The sequence below is a fragment of the Pleurodeles waltl genome, chromosome 10, assembly GCF_031143425.1.
Source record: "Pleurodeles waltl isolate 20211129_DDA chromosome 10, aPleWal1.hap1.20221129, whole genome shotgun sequence".
Taxonomy (NCBI): Eukaryota; Metazoa; Chordata; class Amphibia; order Caudata; family Salamandridae; genus Pleurodeles; species Pleurodeles waltl.
Window position 1 is genome coordinate 158,549,575 of NC_090449.1, and position 17,936 is coordinate 158,567,510.

General features: G+C 42.5%; 1 protein-coding gene across 1 annotated transcript in view; it reads left to right on the forward strand.

Annotated features, from left to right (window-relative positions):
* The window catches only part of MYO15A (myosin XVA), a 761,224-nt gene that overhangs the window by 446,329 nt on the left and 296,959 nt on the right, over nucleotides 1-17,936 (forward strand). Inside the window, exon 44 of the mRNA XM_069212299.1 lies at nucleotides 13,426-13,552. Within this exon, the coding sequence (XP_069068400.1) occupies nucleotides 13,426-13,552 (127 nt within the window). The remainder of the gene's footprint in view (nucleotides 1-13,425; nucleotides 13,553-17,936) is intronic.

The window sequence follows — 17,936 nt, forward strand, 5'->3', positions numbered from 1 at the left end:
GCAAACAAATCTGAGAGCTTGGAAGCCATAGGGAGGCATTTTAATGGAACAAAATGAGCCATTTTAGTTAGGTAATCTACAACCAGCCATATGGCAGTGTGTCCATTGGAAGCTGGGAGATCAGAAATAAAATCCGTACTTATGGTATGCCATGGGGCCACCTGAATTGGCATGGGAAGTAACAATCCTGTGGCTGGAGTATGTGGGGTTTTAGCCCGAACACAGGTGAAACAAGTCTGGACGTAGCTTCTGACATCCTGCACAAGTGTTGGCCACCAAAACCATCTTTGACAGAGATCTAATATCTTTTTCTCACCCGGGTGACCTGCGAGAACAGAATCATGTTCCCAGTGTAACACTGTATTCCGTACTTCTTTGGTAGGGACGTATAACTGATCAGCATGGTATAGTAAACCCTCTTTTTCCATCACATCAGTTGAACAGGGAACCTTGTGTTGGACTACCCGGATTTTCTCAAGGAACTCTTGGGAAGTGCACACAGCCACGATTTTTTCTGGAGGTATAATGCTTCTGACCTGTTCTAGCGCAACATCAGAGGAGAAACCCATCCTAGACAACGTGTCTGCCTTTTGTTGTGTAGTACCGGGCCTATAGGTGATTACGAAGTCAAACTCGTTAAAGAATAGAAGCCATCGTAATTGGCGAGGTGTCAGGCCTTTGGTCGCTTGAAAAAACTGTAAATTACGGTGATCTGTGTAAATAGTTATGTTCAGTGCTTAATTTATAAATAAGAAGGTGCCGGTGCCCAAAGCCCTCCTCTTAAACACGCGGCTGCTGCAATTAAAAGTGGAAACACTGAATACTGAGGCAGCGTAAACCTGAAGCCATCTCGGACCTCTTCAATACATTTAAAACCCACCCCATCCACCTTCAGCTCACACCTGCAGGTTTCGGCTTTCTCATTGTGGCGCTTTTTCGTTTTTCTCGTCCACCGTGTTTCCCAAACGTGTCTTTTGCTCACAGCAAATGCTTGATGCAGGAGACTAAGCGCCGGCCCTCAAAAATAGGTGCCTGTGCTCAGCAACGGAAACAACAAGCACAAATTAAGCACTGGTTATGGTGTGTCTAGCTTCTAGTAGGTGATGACGCCATTCCTGGAAGGCAAGCTTGAAGGCCAGAAGTTCCCACTCTGCCACCGTGTAATTTTGCTCTGCGGGTACCAATTTCTTTGAGAAGTAAGCTACTGGATGGAAATGCCCATTCTCAGGATCTCGTTGGGACAAGACACCACCCACTGCTTGGCTCAGCCAGGTTGAGATGATGGAACATGGGTGCTTCAGTGAATGTGTTTTTAAGATGTTGGAAGGCTTTCTCAGCTTCTGCATCCCAGAGGAACTTAACCCCCTTTCGTAGGAGACGAGTTATGGGAGATACCAGAGTAGCAAAGTGGGGTATAAATCTCTGATAAAAATGTGCAAAGCCCAAAAACTGTTGCACTTCCTTGATGGATCTTGGGGCTACCCAATCCAGGATGGCCTGTACCTTGGACCTATCCATAGAAATTCCATCGGGAGTTTTCACATATCCCAGGAATTCTACAGTTGCAGCGTGCAAAACACATTTTTCCAGCTTGATGAAGAGATGATGCTCACAAAGCCGTTTTAAAACCGCTCTTGGATGCCCTATATGTTCCTCAGTGGAAGACGAATAGATCAAAATGTTGTCTATGTATATCACTACACAGATATCCAGAAACTCCTGCAGCACTCCATTGATGAAAAATTGAAACGCTGCAGGAGCGTTACACAACCCGAAGGGCATCAGTGTGTACTCGAAGAGTCAAAATTTAGGGCCAGATGTGGCAAAGGTTTTTACCCATTCTGTGTCTATGGGAAAAAGCGTTCGTACATATGGCCCTTAGTTCAGAACGCCGTCTTCCACTCATCCCCCTTCATCACTTGGATCAAGTGGTAGGTGCCCCGGAGGTCGAGTTTAGTATAAATGGTCGACTGACGTACCTGATCTAAAAGTACCGGGATCAATGGAAGAGAATACCGATTTTTTATAGTCACTTTGTGCACTGCGCTATAATCTATACAGACGCACAGCTCGTGATTCTTCTTGGACACAAAGAACAAAGACGATGATACTGGTGACGTTGAATGATGAATGAAACCCTTAGCCAATAGATCATCCAGGTAGTCTCGCAGGTATCGATTCTCAGGCTCAGAAAGAGCATACACCCTACTACATGGTAGCGTTGCCCCTGGAATCAAGTCTATACGACAATCGTATGACCTTTGTGGCAGAAGCTGGGTGGCCTTCTGTTCACTAAAGACATCATAGAAGTCTTTATACGGTGCAGGAATGGCCAGTGTGTCGTCCGGCTTGATCGCCATACTATGTGTGGACTCACAATGTAATGGTGTCACTAGTAATGGTTTGTCTTGGTAACAGGAGTGCCAGCAATGTTTAGAGTCTAATGTCACTGTCCTTGCTTCCCATTCAATCTTGGGATTGTGTAACTGAAGCCAGGGTATCCCCAAAATGGCTCCAAATACTGGGGTATCTATGAGGTCAAACTGAATTTGTTCTGTATGGTTGTTTGCACAAAGCAAGGACAAGGGTGTTGTTTGATAAACGATAAGCCCGGAGGACAATTCTGAGCCATCCACGGCTCTGACTGTTTCAGGGATGTCTTTTCTGACAGTCGTAATTTTTAGGGTTTTAGCCAACCCCAAGTCTAAAAAGTTTCTGGTAGCCCCAGAGTCAAGCAATATGGGAATGACCTTATGAACCTGAGGGGACAACACTAACGTCACAATAAGAGTTAGATGTCGAGGTACTGGACTGGTGGTATTAGCCAGAAGATGTGAGACCATATTGAAAGAAGCACTTGATAAAATGGTCTCAGAAGTTATCGAGCCAGTTAGTTTTCCGCCTGGTCAGGAAGAGAGAATTCAGGCCCTGTTACTGCTCCAATAGCTTTCTTTGGAGCAGTAGGCTTGTTAGGACATTCCAGAGCAAAATGCCCTGCCTTACCGCAGTATAAACACAGTTTCAATTTGTTCCTACGTTCTTTCTCTTCCTTAGATAGTGGGCCCCGCACACTGCCAATTTGCATGGGCTCAGGTGTATCATGAGTGGGAATGGTGGACTCCTTTTTCTCAGTTTTGAGCATCACTAAGCGTGTGTCACCCCGGAATTTTTCTCCCTTATGTTCACTCAAGCAGTGATCCAATCGTACCACAAGGTCAATGAACTTGGAACACTCCATAGGAGGTTCCACAATTTGGGCTAGAACATCTTTGAGGTTGTCCCGAAGACCAGGATAGAAGAGAGAGGTCCTCTTCTCCTCGGGCCACTCAGTCTCTGCCACCAACCGATTGAAAGAGGTGATATAGGACAATAGATCCTTGTGTCCCTGGCGCAAATTCATTGTCACTGGCTTGCACAAAGAGGTGTTTGGCGAACAGTTTCCGCAAGGCTTCCTTGAACCAGTTGAAATCATACAGTATAGGGTCATTGTGCTCCACCAGCGGAATAGACCAATTAGCTGCATTGCCTTCCAAATAAGAGATAATAAAAGCTACCTTTGCAGCATTGTTGGGGAATGCAGCTGTCCGGCACTAAAACTGTAGCTGGCACTGGTTAAGAAAAATGTTGAACTTGGCACTATCTCCAAAAAACCTTTCTGGAGGAGCTAAGGGCACAGGGATTGGTGTTGTGACCATTACCTGCATGGGTTGTGTGGTGGAAGTCGTTGGGCCTGAATCGGGTCTAGGAAGATGATTAGACGGGTCAAACCGAGGGACCTGTAGTACTGGAGATCTTTGTTTTAGTTTGACTCCTCCCCAGGGAGTGTCTTGTGGTTTACAAGCTGTAGATCAGTGTGCAACTCCAGGTTACCTTGCTTCAAGCAAAGAACTTCCTTCTGTAATCCCTCTAGGGCCCTAGTTAAATATAATAAAAATGGAGCATCCTGAGCAGCTGGTAAAGCCTATGCTAAACCTTTGAAAGTACCCATTGAGGAATCCATCACCCAGGCAGCCCTGTATGTTGTGGCTTGGCTTTATGTCGAGACAGGGCCACTCACCTGAAAAGCAGGATGTCTGCAGGGGGATGGTATGTCCCCAACCTCCTGGAAAAACTCTCGGCACTTCCTGGTGGACACAGAAACCCCGGCAGGTGTTCCAAAAGGAAAGGGGGTGTGGAAGAGAAAGAGACAAAACATTGCCACGTCTTGCCGGTCCAGCCAGGCACCCTGTATCTCTGGGAGTGGGGGGCAGGTCATTATTGACATAGTGATAGTAGAGTTAGTGCACTCAACTCCCTTAAAATTGAATCTCTCCTTCTTATATGGGCACTGGAGCGGTAGAAGAACATCGGGATGCTCCAGCACTTTTCTTGGATAATAATAACTGTTGGCACAAATACTAATACTGCATTACCAAAAACCCAAACTGAGTACCATAACAATAAGTACTGTGACACTAGGGCTGGCTTCACAGAGATTCACTGTTGCACACTACAATTAGAACTGTGGTTGCACTTATCATGCACAAGAAAGACAAACAAGGGCATTAATTATATCACATATACTTTTCCTGCATGCATAGGGTTAAAATAAAAGGAACAAAAACAATCCAAGAAATACAAATATCCACTCTGGGTTCAAACAGTTAGGGTGGCACAGTATGGTTTGGTTTCACGCTGTGTGTGAAAAGCCCTTCAAAAACAAATTCCTCAAACCTGAAACACGAGCATGAATGACACAATTTAAATCCAGTAGTTATGCTGTTAGAGAAAGAAAAGTCACGGAAATGCTCTTTTAAAATTGCACTGTCACTTTTTGTAGTACTCGAGCTCAAACAGATTTCCTGAAGCACATTTAGGCAAGTAACTACAATAATAATGTAGAATGTTCAGAAATGCATTACACCAGCTGTTCTAGGAAAGCGCGGCGCTCACAGAACAAACTCCCTGGAGAATACTAGTCACTTAGCTTCAGTCTTTTCCGGAGTGATGGGGGATGCTGGTACAGGAACGAAGAAAAGAATTGCCTCAAATGTCCTGAATATGAGGATGACAGCAGGGGCTGGACTGCCAAATCAGATACTGAGATCAGGAAGCAAAACAAAGCCAAACAGGGAGGCATGCTTCACTCTGCTATTTATAGCCAATCAGGAAAGCAGTTGAGTTTCCACATGTGGATGAGTCACCACCCCCAATTAGAAGCACATGTCTACACCTGCTCACATTAGCAAACAAACATTGGTAAAACAAGCATTGATAAAACCAATTGTGTAACACAGCATATTATGTTTACTTAGAAACATGAAGGTTTAACCAAGAACAGAGATATGATTTAACCCTAATCCCTGGGGATGCTGACAGATAACACAGGAAGCACCTTGGGGATTCCTGACAGTTTTACTTTCATAGTCTTGATCTTTCTTAAACCATGAAAAGTGAAGGGAATTGACTTACTATTTTATGATGAGTATTCATGTTGTAATTCACAGAAATCAGTCCCATATGAGTAGCTGGATTGAAACTGAATAAACAGAAACTTGACTCTTCACCCTGAAGCACATGGATTGGTGCTTGTACCTTCATTTTCTTATGTGTCTCTGTCGCTACAAATGAACTTTGACTTTTTATGGGCATTGATGCAGCCCAAGTATACACTTTGGTCTTCAATGGCGTGAGCCAGAGACAGTTCATTGTATTTCTCTTCAGGCATTATGTTTATCAACCCACCATAGTCGTCAATGAAAGGTATTGAACAACCATTAATTTTCAATGTAATATTTGGACAGTGTTTGTATGATTTTGTGCCTTTGCTATGTCGACTTTTCTTTGACTGACATTTTTCTGTATAGTCGACCTGTCCAACATGCTCACATTTTTCTAAGGTAAACATCGACATGGCACAATCACGTTTTTTTACTTTCACTGGTTATTGAGATGGATGAACTGTTTGACAATGATTTAGATGACGATCAACTTAGTTTAGTATCAATTTGCCTCAACTGATGTCACCATTTGACCTTGTGGACATGAGTTGAACATTACTTCTGAAACGTTCAAGCAGACATATTTTCTTCACTCTGTGATGCACTTATTTTTTTCTGCGCTCTATGCATCGTCACAAAATGGTTCTCTTTCCCACAGCCTTTACATATGTGTCAAGTGGTGGGACACTTTTGTGTGGATAGAAGAATCCATATTTAAAACACACCTTCTTTTCATGCGTGGACATGACTTTGTTTTCCTTCAGTCTTTTCCTTCAGATTACTTTTCACACTCATGACTCACTCGCTCTGGGCACCTCTCTCAGCACGTTCTTCAGCTCTGGCAGCAATCAACACTCGCTCTAGACTAAGGGCCTGATTTAGATGTCGACAATCGCACTGCCAAGCCGTGTCGGGCATGGACCAGAAAATGCTGTCAGGGCGACAGTCTTCTGCCCGCTGTAACTAGATGTTACAGTTCTGCTGGCGGTCTGAATTGTGGTGGTTCGCTTATGGCAGGAGACTCTATGGACTTTGTACAGTGGCTGGGGCTATGGAAGAGAGGTAAGTGACACACACACACACACACACACTCTACCCTGGCCATAGGTGCACCCTGCACAGCACACTGCACTACACAACACAGGCAGACAATAACACATTCCCATTCCCACACAGCACAACCCATACATGCCGAAAATACACATTGACATACATCCATGACACAACAAACACACACCATTGACACTGCACCCACGCACCACACAACCACAAAACACAACACAACTACACACTCAGCTACACAAACACACTCACACACACCTGCTCCCACACCTCATCCAGCAAATTGCATCACATATGCACATGCAGGTACGGACTCACACACATAACTCGCAAAACAACATGACAGTTACAGGTTCCCTGGCAATATGCACACATGGACACAGTTGACAGGTGTGAATGTACCATCATTGTGGTGCCAGCACTCATTTGCCAATGAATACTGGCACCATAATGACAGTAGCATATGTGTGTGATATGTGTTGTGTACCAGTGTGTTTCCATCTCTGTCTGTCCCACTCGTGTCCTCAACATATGCATGTCACAGTAATAAAAAAGTATTCTGTGACATGTATATGCCTCCAGTGGTCCCCACCTCCCGTGTAGTGCCAACCCAATGTACACTGGCAATGCGGCATCTCTACCGTGGAGTCTGTCAACAGGGGGATGTCATGTTTTCTCCTTGGGTCGTTGGCAGCAGTGATGGCAGGTGTTGCTCTGTCATGTCCAGTCAAAGACCAGGGGAGTGGAAAAAATTGGAGTTTTCACCCCTCCCCCCCTATCCTGCCAAGTAAGAATTGGAGGTTGGACCGCCACTTTTTTCTTGCCGGTAAGGCACATCTAAATCTGCACAGTGAGAAGAGTGGCAGTGGTCCCACCAGCATCTCCTTTTCCCTTTTCTGCCATCGATGCAGACAGTGTTTCTTGCGGAGACGGAGGTTCGAATGTGGTCTTTCATCTACGGGACTGCCAATATCTTAATACGGCGGGTGGACCATTGCGGCTGCAGGCAGGTTTCCAGTCGAAACGACCGTTACTACCAACATATAAATCAGTCCCTAAGAGTTTCTCTCAGTATTTGTCATCTGAATGAATGTGACAAGCATACATCAATAACTCTAAAATGCATACCTTCTTCATCATTACATTCATTGAACTTACAGTGTTTGATGAGTGCATCAAGTCTTTCCACAAATTTATCGATAGTTTGCCAACTCTTTGAGGTTCTTGACTGAAAATGTATAATTCGGTACTGGATTGAACTTGCGATTTAAGACATTTTTGTTATGATGGTACGTGACTTTTTCAGTTTTTGTCATTTTCTTTATGACTTCTTTCACACCATCACCAGCAAGCTTTTTGAGACACTTTCTAATCTTTCTATTATTAGTCTCTTCACGTGCATCCATGAAATCTTCAAATGTCTCTATCCACGCAGTCCATCTATTGCTAATATTTAGCTTTTGGGGGTATCAAATGGTGGTGGTGGTTTCAGGAAGGTGGCAGGATCGTAACAGTTCATTGTGGTGGCTGACATTGAGGGTGGAGCTCTTTCAGATGCTGTTGGCTGTCCCTCAGAATCTGCATCATCATTGTGGCCAGATGATGGATCAGCCTCTGTGTCATCAGGACAGTCTTTTGAGTTTTGACCTTTGTCTTGGTCTCCATTGGAGCCTTGGCACTTAGGGAGATGTCTGGCGGTGTTCTGAGCTGCTTTGGTGGTGTTCCACTTCAGGCATTGGACAGCTCAGTAAGCACAACCCAGTGCTTCTTCTTGAGTTTCCCCGCCCGTTGCTGAGGTTGTAATGCTCCATTTATCAAGACTCTGGTAAGTGTAAGAATAAACTGCTTCATTTCTACTTGTTCTGTCAGCCAGCACCATTATTCACAATCTTACGTGGTAAAATGTGATTGTCTTTGTGCTTTGTAAACCTGGTTTTAACCCCAACCCTAGTTAGCGTTAACACTTGGTACAAGGTATAACTTAATTTTGCGTGGTAGTGCAGTACCTTTTAGTATGGTCTTGGTCATAGTTTCTTGACCAACAATGCATAGACTGCTCAGTGAAGCTTTCTTTATACTCAAGTGTTTCACACCGGCTGGAGTTGAACTTTGACTCCCCATATGCCAACAGTCGACTAGGCACTTAGATGAAGGCACATGTGGCAGGCATGAACAGTTTGCTTGGACCATGGCAAACTCTCCAGTAGAGCACTGTTCTTCTTCATGTTACTTATCCCCTATCTCTTCACCAGTTGTAGCATATTCCCCAGCCTGGTACCCACTAATGACTAGGCCACACACTGAGCTGTAAATGGCACATCTTTATTCTTGTGTGTGTACCTGTGAACTCCAACCTTGTAAACCAAGCTTTGATTACATTCTGTTCTAGTCCTTACATCACATTGTTATGGAGTCCACTTGGAGCCAAAAAGATTTTGTCCTAGAACATGTAAGACACTACAGTGTTTATCTGTTGCTTGTTTGCTTAAGAGGAAGTGCATTGTGGGACTCGGCTCTGGAAGGAACAGAAACATGACTCATCACTGTAAGGCTTAAAAATAAAGTCACACAGTGATTGGAACTTTTCTGTGTATTACCACCTCTGTGCTGCCTTCTGAGCATGGTTCAGCAGAGAGAGGCCCGGCTGAACTGCTGTGAACAGAGCCAATCTTTGTGTTGCTCTCTTGATAGTGTAGCAGTAAACAGCATGAGAGTAACAAAAGGATTGGTGGGGAAAGGAGAGCTAGAGCATCAAAAGAGACCAGGGGACTTGTTCAGTGTTCTCCCTGGCTCTTTAACAGTGCTAGTTGAAGAGGGCTAAAGTGCACAGATTGGGTTGGCTACCATAATATTCCTGTCTAACCCAACATTAGCACTTTATAATATCTTCTGACTGCCAATCAGCAGAATCAGCCAAGCAATGCCAAGAACACATGCCAACACAATCCCGGCAGCACTGCAGTCAAGCAATATGAATGAATTTTAAAAAAACAATTGGTTTTGTTTTTAAATTAATAGTAATGTTTATGGTGGCTTGCTGCAGAGGTGGGGCAGTGCTCCATTATCCCAATGAAGAAACTTCCCCCCACTTTACTCAATTGTTCGCCATTCAAGAAATAAGCTTGTTGAGACCTGTAGGGCATTTAGGGCCTCTTTACGTGTCCGGCGTTCTTAAGACCACGAGGTTGGACCTCCGCACTCTTGGCAGTCCGACAGCTAGATTATGATTTTGGTGGTCAGACCGCAAAGAGACCACTGCCTCTGCCAAGAACGTGGTTCCCAACGGGGTGGCGGCAGCCGTAGTCGTGGTCAGCAATGGTGGTACTAAGTTCAGCCCCACCATACTGATCACAAGTCCTCTTTCCACCAGCCATTTCATGGAGGGATGCCCATCATGAAAAGGTTGGCAAAAGGCATTCCTGGGGCCCACTGGTTGAGCAATGCAGGGGCCCCCTGCCCAGCACTCTTGTAATGCGCACTGTCTATTACGGCAGACAGTGCACATTGTGAGGATGTTAGGGGCAATCTCTGTGCAGTGGTATTGGTCTGCTCCCTGAAGAGCCAAGGCTAATGCCGCCACATGGTTTTAACTGGGCTGACAGGCAGAAACCTCAGATTTTGGAGATTTCTGCAGGTCAGCCAAGTGAAGACCTTGTAATAGGGCCGGGGGGAACCCGTCAGCTGCGAGGTAATCTCCTCCACACATGTCTGCTGGGCCAACAGTCGGCCCACCAAACTTGTAATGAGGTCTCTAGTCCTATTACATTCTAACAGCTGTCTACCATTCTATTTTTTAAACATTCCTCCCAAATTACAAATATTCACATTTATTTGATTGTATGCATATATAAGTTCCAATTATTATTTTGGTGAAAAAGAGGTATTTACAGTGAATGCATGCACACAGCCCTTAAAATAACAAAACAAATAACAAAACCTGGAAATCTGCCTATCTGTGGTTTGCATTAGAGCTCACTACATCTCCTTTTCTATCATTTAGGGTAAAAAAACAAAAATCTGTGTAAGTCATGTGTGCTAGATTTCAACAGCTAGAAATAGTTGTTTCAGTTACTAGTCATGATAAAAGAAGTTGTATGACAAAATATTGTCTGCAGAAGTATAGTAGCTCACAAATATTGTGCCAAAAATATTGTCAACAGAAATATTGAGTTTACATATATTTATATGTCATTTATTTAAAATATTAAAGTGTAAAATCATAAAGTAAATCCAAATAAATGAAAACATTATTTCAATATATCTATGTAAAAGAATACAGATAAGTATATACGTACTTAAAAAATATAAACAATTAAAAGAGTTACAATTCTTATTTATATTAAAAATAATGAAATTAACAAGCATATCAAATGTAATGAAAAAAGTAATACAAAACCAACAAAATAAAAAAAATGCAGAGTAGTTATAATAAGTAATTTATTAATTAAAAAAATAAAAATAAAATAAAAAGGACAAGCCAAACTAAATAATAGTATAGACATTGTTGAAATTTGAAGGATTCCAACTTATTATTCTAAATCCAACTTAACCAAAGGTAGGGCAAGTGGTGGACATTGTAGGGGGTGAACTTACTATTCACAGTCCAACGTAAGCAAAAACAGAAAACTTTGGAGGGGTTAGACCTACTATTCCCCCTCCACTCTAAACAACAGCAGGGAAAGTGTTGGACATTGGAGAGGTCAAATTTAATATTCCCACTGCAATGTGAAAATAAACAGGGAAAGTGTTACAATTTGGAATGGTTTGATGTACTATTCCCACTCCGATCTGAACAAAAGTAGGGAAAGTGCATAACTTCCCACAGGCTTAGGCAAAAGCTTACATGCAAATATTCATCCAGGAAGCACTAGAATTTCTCGCATATCCAAGCCAGGCAAGTTCAGTACATCTTAATACTGTTGGTGTTCCTGGGAAGATTTTACATACAATTGCTTCTGAGCCTGCCTTAGTCAGAGGATTTTTTGATTACCAAAGATTGTTTAGCAGGACGAAAGTTGAGGAGATAATGGAAAGACATCTCACTGCTTTTGGGCACACATCCAGTATTGTTAGCCACACGCCCTAGTGTTACATTGGGTAATTATTGTACATCACACATCACATTTCGACGGGTGGTGGGGTGTAAATGGTTCTAGTTGTAGTTTATATAAATTTACTTCAACCCTCTGGTATATCCACGATATGCCGCCAAAACCTACGATAATGGGGAAAATTACTATGTAACGCTCTGCAAAGTTTTGACCCTGACAAACAGAAAGAAAAGTATCAGTTCTCGTAACAAATACTTTGACCAAATCCCTCCTTATAGATGCAAGACTTACTGTTGCCCTAGGAGGATCACAGATCTTAGGAAGCAAATGGCCCACACCTTTTTAATAAAATGCAGTACTTGAACATAGTAGCATCTACTACTGTGACATAGGAATGTTTAATAACCCAAGATAGACCAGCCACTCTAAAAGAAATAACTGAGGCACAGTTGACCCATTTTATGTACACATAACAATACCTGGTGGAAACGTTGGTTGTATAGTTTTTTGTTTTACTCGGGTGTCTTTCACTTAATGTAACTTTCCCTCAATGCAGCTCTTATGTCCAATGAAAGGACCAACTGTCTTGGATAAGTCATCTACTGCTGCAGTAAACTTGACTGTACCCAGGCCTGTGTGATAGTTTTGTCTTTAAAATAAAAACTGAAAAGTGATACCTCAAACAGCAACAACTGGCAACACTGTAAACCTTTGCATCACTGTCCCAGACTTCTCATCATTGGTGTGCTCCTGCGCAATCTGCCCACCATGCCAAGCAGTTAAGGATAACTGTGATGGTGTTCTCCTTGGTCTCAGATCTGGGTTACAGAAAGGCCTCTCATAGGGTGGTAAGTGCTGTTGTACAGGTTTGGCACATGACTTTGAGTGGACATGTCCTCACCATGAGCCATTAGTCAAAGTTATGTGCATTGGTGGCAGTCATTTCAAGGTAAATAGACTGAAGTCCTTTATAGGTTATTGAAAAAGTAATTTAGAGTTTTGGCTAAGGAACAATAGAGGGGAGCTAAGTACACCTTACTTTTACATTAATGCATGCACTTTCATCAAAGTTGTTGTGGAATAAGTATTATTTGATGTGTAACAATTGAGAACATAAATTGATGACATGCAGCTCTATAGATATGTTGTAGTAGATACTGTAACATCTTTAATACCAGGAGACATGGGTTCTAGTGTTGGATCCACATTGTATGACGCTGGACAAATCACGTTAAGTCCTGGTAGTTAAGTTCCCTAGTAAACATGGGAGTACTGTAAATAGATGGAATCTCATTACTAAGTGTTCAGTATTACAAAAAGATAGGGCAGCGTCCAAAGGTGATTCCATTAGGTGAATTACATTATACACTTTTCCTGGCTTACTGATGTTCTCCTTATTGCATAAATAAGCATCATTTGAGACTTAATCTGTGTCTAAAACAGGTAATTAGTACTTAACAGATTATCAATAGTTGATAGCATACCCACTGTTGCTAGAATACTGGAGCTCTAGAAAATTGTGAAGGTTTGCCACAGGTTTGTTGGTAAGTTCATCTAGGCGATTGACTCTAATAGGACATTTGTACCGTGAAAATAATGTTGAAATAATGTTATTGAACATAATCACGAGCAATTTTTTGTTTTGTGTTCAGTGCGATGGGCCACAGACAGGTACTTGGGGCCATTTTGAGAGCTTTCATCAGAATAAGTAAGGAGGTTTTCCAGTTAGGGCTCCAGATTTGTAGCAATGCATTCTGTTATCAGTTTGTGAATTGTAAAACAAAGGCCCACTCATAATGTTGATTGCTCAAAAAACATTCTTGTGTTCACAGGAAGGTTGCTGGGAAAGTATTTGTGAAGAAAATGAATCCCCATGATGAGGCATTGATGATCCTGAAGGGACAGATAGGTGCACGACCACCTCCAGTTCAAGTCTCCAACATGTCATACATTCCAACAGTACGTAACATTTGTTTTTTATTTAAAGAGACTGGAACATCAAAGTTTATCAGAGGAAATACGTTTGAGAAATATTAATACAACATAGAGAAGTTTACATGCTACGCGAAAGTTACTTATTGAAATTAAAACTGTCTAAATCCTTGAAACAGCTAGTTACCATTTCATAGGAGCTCCATACATATTGGTTTAAAATGCATAAATGGGTTCAGGAACAGGCATTTACTTTGCAAGTCATTGGAAACATTTTCTTTCCTAGTGGTGAATCCAGTGAGCGTTAAGGATATCAAGGGATACCTCACTGCACTTTCAACGGGGATTGACGGTGTGCACCTTAAATTCCTCTTTACTGCACAAGCTAAATGTGTTATTTATTTTGCATTGCCAACCCATGCTTCAAATAATTTATGGTCTCATTACGAGTTTGGTGGTCATGAGACTGCCAAACTCGCAGTGTCCTCCAAATTGCAATTTTGTTGGTCGACCGGTGAGGGACCGCCATCCCCGCCGTGAACATGCTAGTGGAAAGAAAGTGCTGGGGGCCACAAGGGGGCCCCTGCCCATGACCATCTCGTGGGCAGTGTAGGAGCCCCCCTTGCCCAGCATCCTGGGAATGCGCACTGTCTGCTTTGCAGACAGTGCGCATTCCTGTGGTGCTGGAGGCCAATATCCTAACACTATTCCTGCTAGTCATCCTGGTGGGAATGCTCATTTCAATGTTCCTGCCGTCAGCCCGGTGAGAACATTGTAATACACTCGGGGAGCGTCACTGCTATGGAGGTGGCATCCTCCCTGTGAGTTTGGCAGTCCTGTGGTGGGACCGCCAAACTAGTAATGTGGCCCACAATCTAGTAAGAGATTGCAGATGAGTTGCAAATAATCTTAACTTGCAAAAAAACATTGTCCTACCAGATACCACTGAGATCTGTTCTGATCCTATGTTTTCATGTGATCAGAATTTCCATGCAGAGGTTTTTAGCTGCCTATGATTAATTTCACATAAAATTGAAATTCAAAAAGAGGAAAGAGGCTTGGTGGACCTCTGCAAAGCACGAGTGGTCAGCTGCCTTTGCACCTTGTTTATTTGTTTGCCCCTTTCCTTCTTACCATTGTTCACCTGTTAGAATATGCTACAGTCTGCATAGACAGTAGTCTTTGTTGCTTTAAATGAGTCTAGTCGTGGTATCGGTACTTCATTGCAGTGAGTTAAATGCCAATTTTCTGCAGGCCAGTACAGCTCATATCTGCCATTTCAGAGCAAGGAAAACATCAAGCACCCTTTTGGAGCAGTGCCTAGCTGCACCTCTGCCTCCCAAGTATCAGGGTTTGGCAAATGGAACTTTTCAGGATTGTTATTCCAATACCAAAAAGCATGCTTTGGTCCTGTCTCCATCCTTCTGATGTTCTGTTAATCCTCTCGCTCAGTCACTGCCAAGGTCCTCAATTTCATCCATTTTTAAGGTAAGTAGGACCTCAACATGAGTATAGTTATGTGGTACTTTATAACCTCATGTTTTTTTATGCATTATGCAAATATTACTCTTTCTATGTCTACCAAGCTGTCCCAAAAAAATTGCATGTATTAAAAAAACATAGCGCTTTTTTCCAGTGAGTTGTTAAATCAGTAGAAAAGTATTTAATGAATATTCTGTTTGAACCCCAAATAGATGTTCATTAAGGTTCTCAGCTGGGATAAAATAACTGCCCTTCACCTAAGTACTTTGCTTTGGTGCTTTCCACCATTCTATCTCCCGGTTCTTTGTGGTTCAAAGAGTAAAGTCCTCTTCCCATCAAAACCTGTTGATATTTAGTTTCCAGCATTCATCTCTTAATGTTATCCATCCAAGACTAACGGCTTAATTACAAGTTTGGTGCTCCCTCCGCTGGACTGCCAAATCTGCGGTGGCGTCTCCCCATCCTATTACAATGTTCCCGCCAGTCTGACTGAAGGGAACATTGCAATAGAGCATTCATGCCGGTCATACAGGCAGTAACAGTGCTACGAGATAGCATCAGTACCCTTAAATGAGCTGAGTGCTATCTAGTAGCAGACAGGCCGACCAGCACCCACTTAATGCACATTGTCTGCAAAGCAGACAGGGTGCATTCCAAGGATGCTGGCCAGGGGGGGGCCTGCACTGCCCATGGCCCTCTCTGTGGCCCTCAGACACCCTCAGTGCCAGCTTTTCTATGCTGGTCAGACCACAATGGAAAGGCTGGCAGTGAGGGAATCTTCCAGTTTGCTGCTAGTAGTAAAGACTTTTGGACAGACTTTACAGCACTTTATTGCTTATTCTGCTGTCATTAATGAGCTGTGTAGAGGGCGAGTTGTGTCACCAAACAAAAGGTTTTTAATTGCGAATCAGTTTTGTTCTCGAGTGTCTGAAGTTCTAATTGCATGTTCTACTAGAGACTATGAAACCACTGATGTTGTGGGCAGTGCTGATATGAGCAATAGTTCGAGCAGCAACTTAAATTTATGTCTAAGCAGTCACAAATAATTACTGAGTGTACTTTGATATGTCATCTGTGACACAATGTGGCAATTCATATTTGAAGAAGACTGAGACTGCAGGGCTATAGATCAGACCATCATTTTTACTGTGGTGCAAAATGCTCCCCATGTTTACAGTGACATTCTAAATCCTGCTCTTGTTGTAGCCATATCTACCTGCCTATAATTTCTCAGTGCTCCAAAGGTACCATGAGGTTGCCTGTTTTCCCTGTCAGAAAAATCTGAACAAAATAACCCATTCATAACAAGAAGGAATTTTACCTAGCATGTCTGAATATCCAGGTTTTGCTAATCCACTTTCACTTCTCGACAGGATACTATATTTACTGTAGAGTAACTTGTTCTTTTATAAACTCCATGCTACCAGTCACAGAAGAGATGGAATTTTGCAGCTTCCGTGCTTGATGTGGCTGAAACATTCTACGGGGAAATTTTTTTTTTTAATATGTTAGACTGCCCAAATTGAACATGGACTACAATTCAATCAGTTTTCCATTGACATTACATCCTGAATCTCAAAATATATCTGCGCTGGTATGTTCAACTTACGTATGCAAAGTTCCTTTTTCATAAGTTTCAAGCCACCTTTACCATTCACAAAACAAGATTCAAGGCTATATACTTGTAAAGACATTCATTCACAAGTAATATTACACCAGCATTGCATGTATCTTGGGCAGCACTTCTCCAGGGGTAGAGAATGTGTTCCAAGACAGGATCAGCATGAAAATTTGGGACGATTCACAAAGTGACATGTTTACAGGTATTCACAAACATTTACATAGCCAACCATCCTTGCTAAGTACCACGCAATAGGGGTTAAGCTAGCGCACTTTAGTGCTGGTGTCTACATTACCGCATGAAGTGCATTACCCACACCATTGGAACTCCTTTTGTTTGTATTACTACTATTTGAGACACTCAACACATCGTTCTTATGCCTACACTGAATTTCACTTCTGCGGCTAGGTATGCAGGTAGAGGCTGGGGTCAAGTTGAGGTGAGGTTGCTATGAATACACTAATACTGTTTAAGCGGTGCCTCATTGTGCAAGTTGATGTGTGGAGAGGAGTGGAGGTATTGACTGTCTCGACCTCTCTGCTGAATGCCACCCACATAGTGGTAAAAGTAACAAAGACTCAGTTGTGCATTCTGTGTCACAGCACAGTATTGCACCTACTATGTCACAGCCCAGTGCTATATTTTCTGAAACTGAGCAGCATCATTGACTGACACTGGCATCCTGCACCCAAATAAAAAGAAAGCCTTGGGCAAATGTATTCATATGCTTACCAAGCCCACTTCATTGTGGGTGCAGTGTTTTTAAAGTCTCAGTAGCTAGTGTGAACAATACTAATCCTGATAATCTATATCTAAATCATTATTTTCTCAGATGTAATTACTGACCCAATCGAGGTATGTTTTTTGACTAAATGAACCAATATGTATACAGTGCAACCAAGTGATATGGCCAAAGTAAATTTTATTTTGTGATGTAATATCAAAAGTGACAACGGAGGAAAAAGCGAGATGAGGGAAGGTAATACAAAGGGAAGAGAAAAAGTGGAGGGACGGAGGAGAAAAAAGTGAAGGGACGGAGGAGAAAAAAGTGAATGACGCAGAGGAAAAAACAATGAAAGAGAATAGACTGGAGGATAGGCAAATAGAAGATATAGTAGCGAAAACATAAGAGCCTGGAAAGGAGACGAGAGGAAAAGAGACAAAAAGATGAGACTGGTTCCAGGAGAGAGGCACAAACAAGAGACAGGGAAAACTGATGAATAAGTCGAGGGTGACTAAAGTTTTAAGAGAAAAATGGAGCGTGGAGAGAGAAAGCCAGTGTGGAGATATATGGCTCAGGGGAGAGAG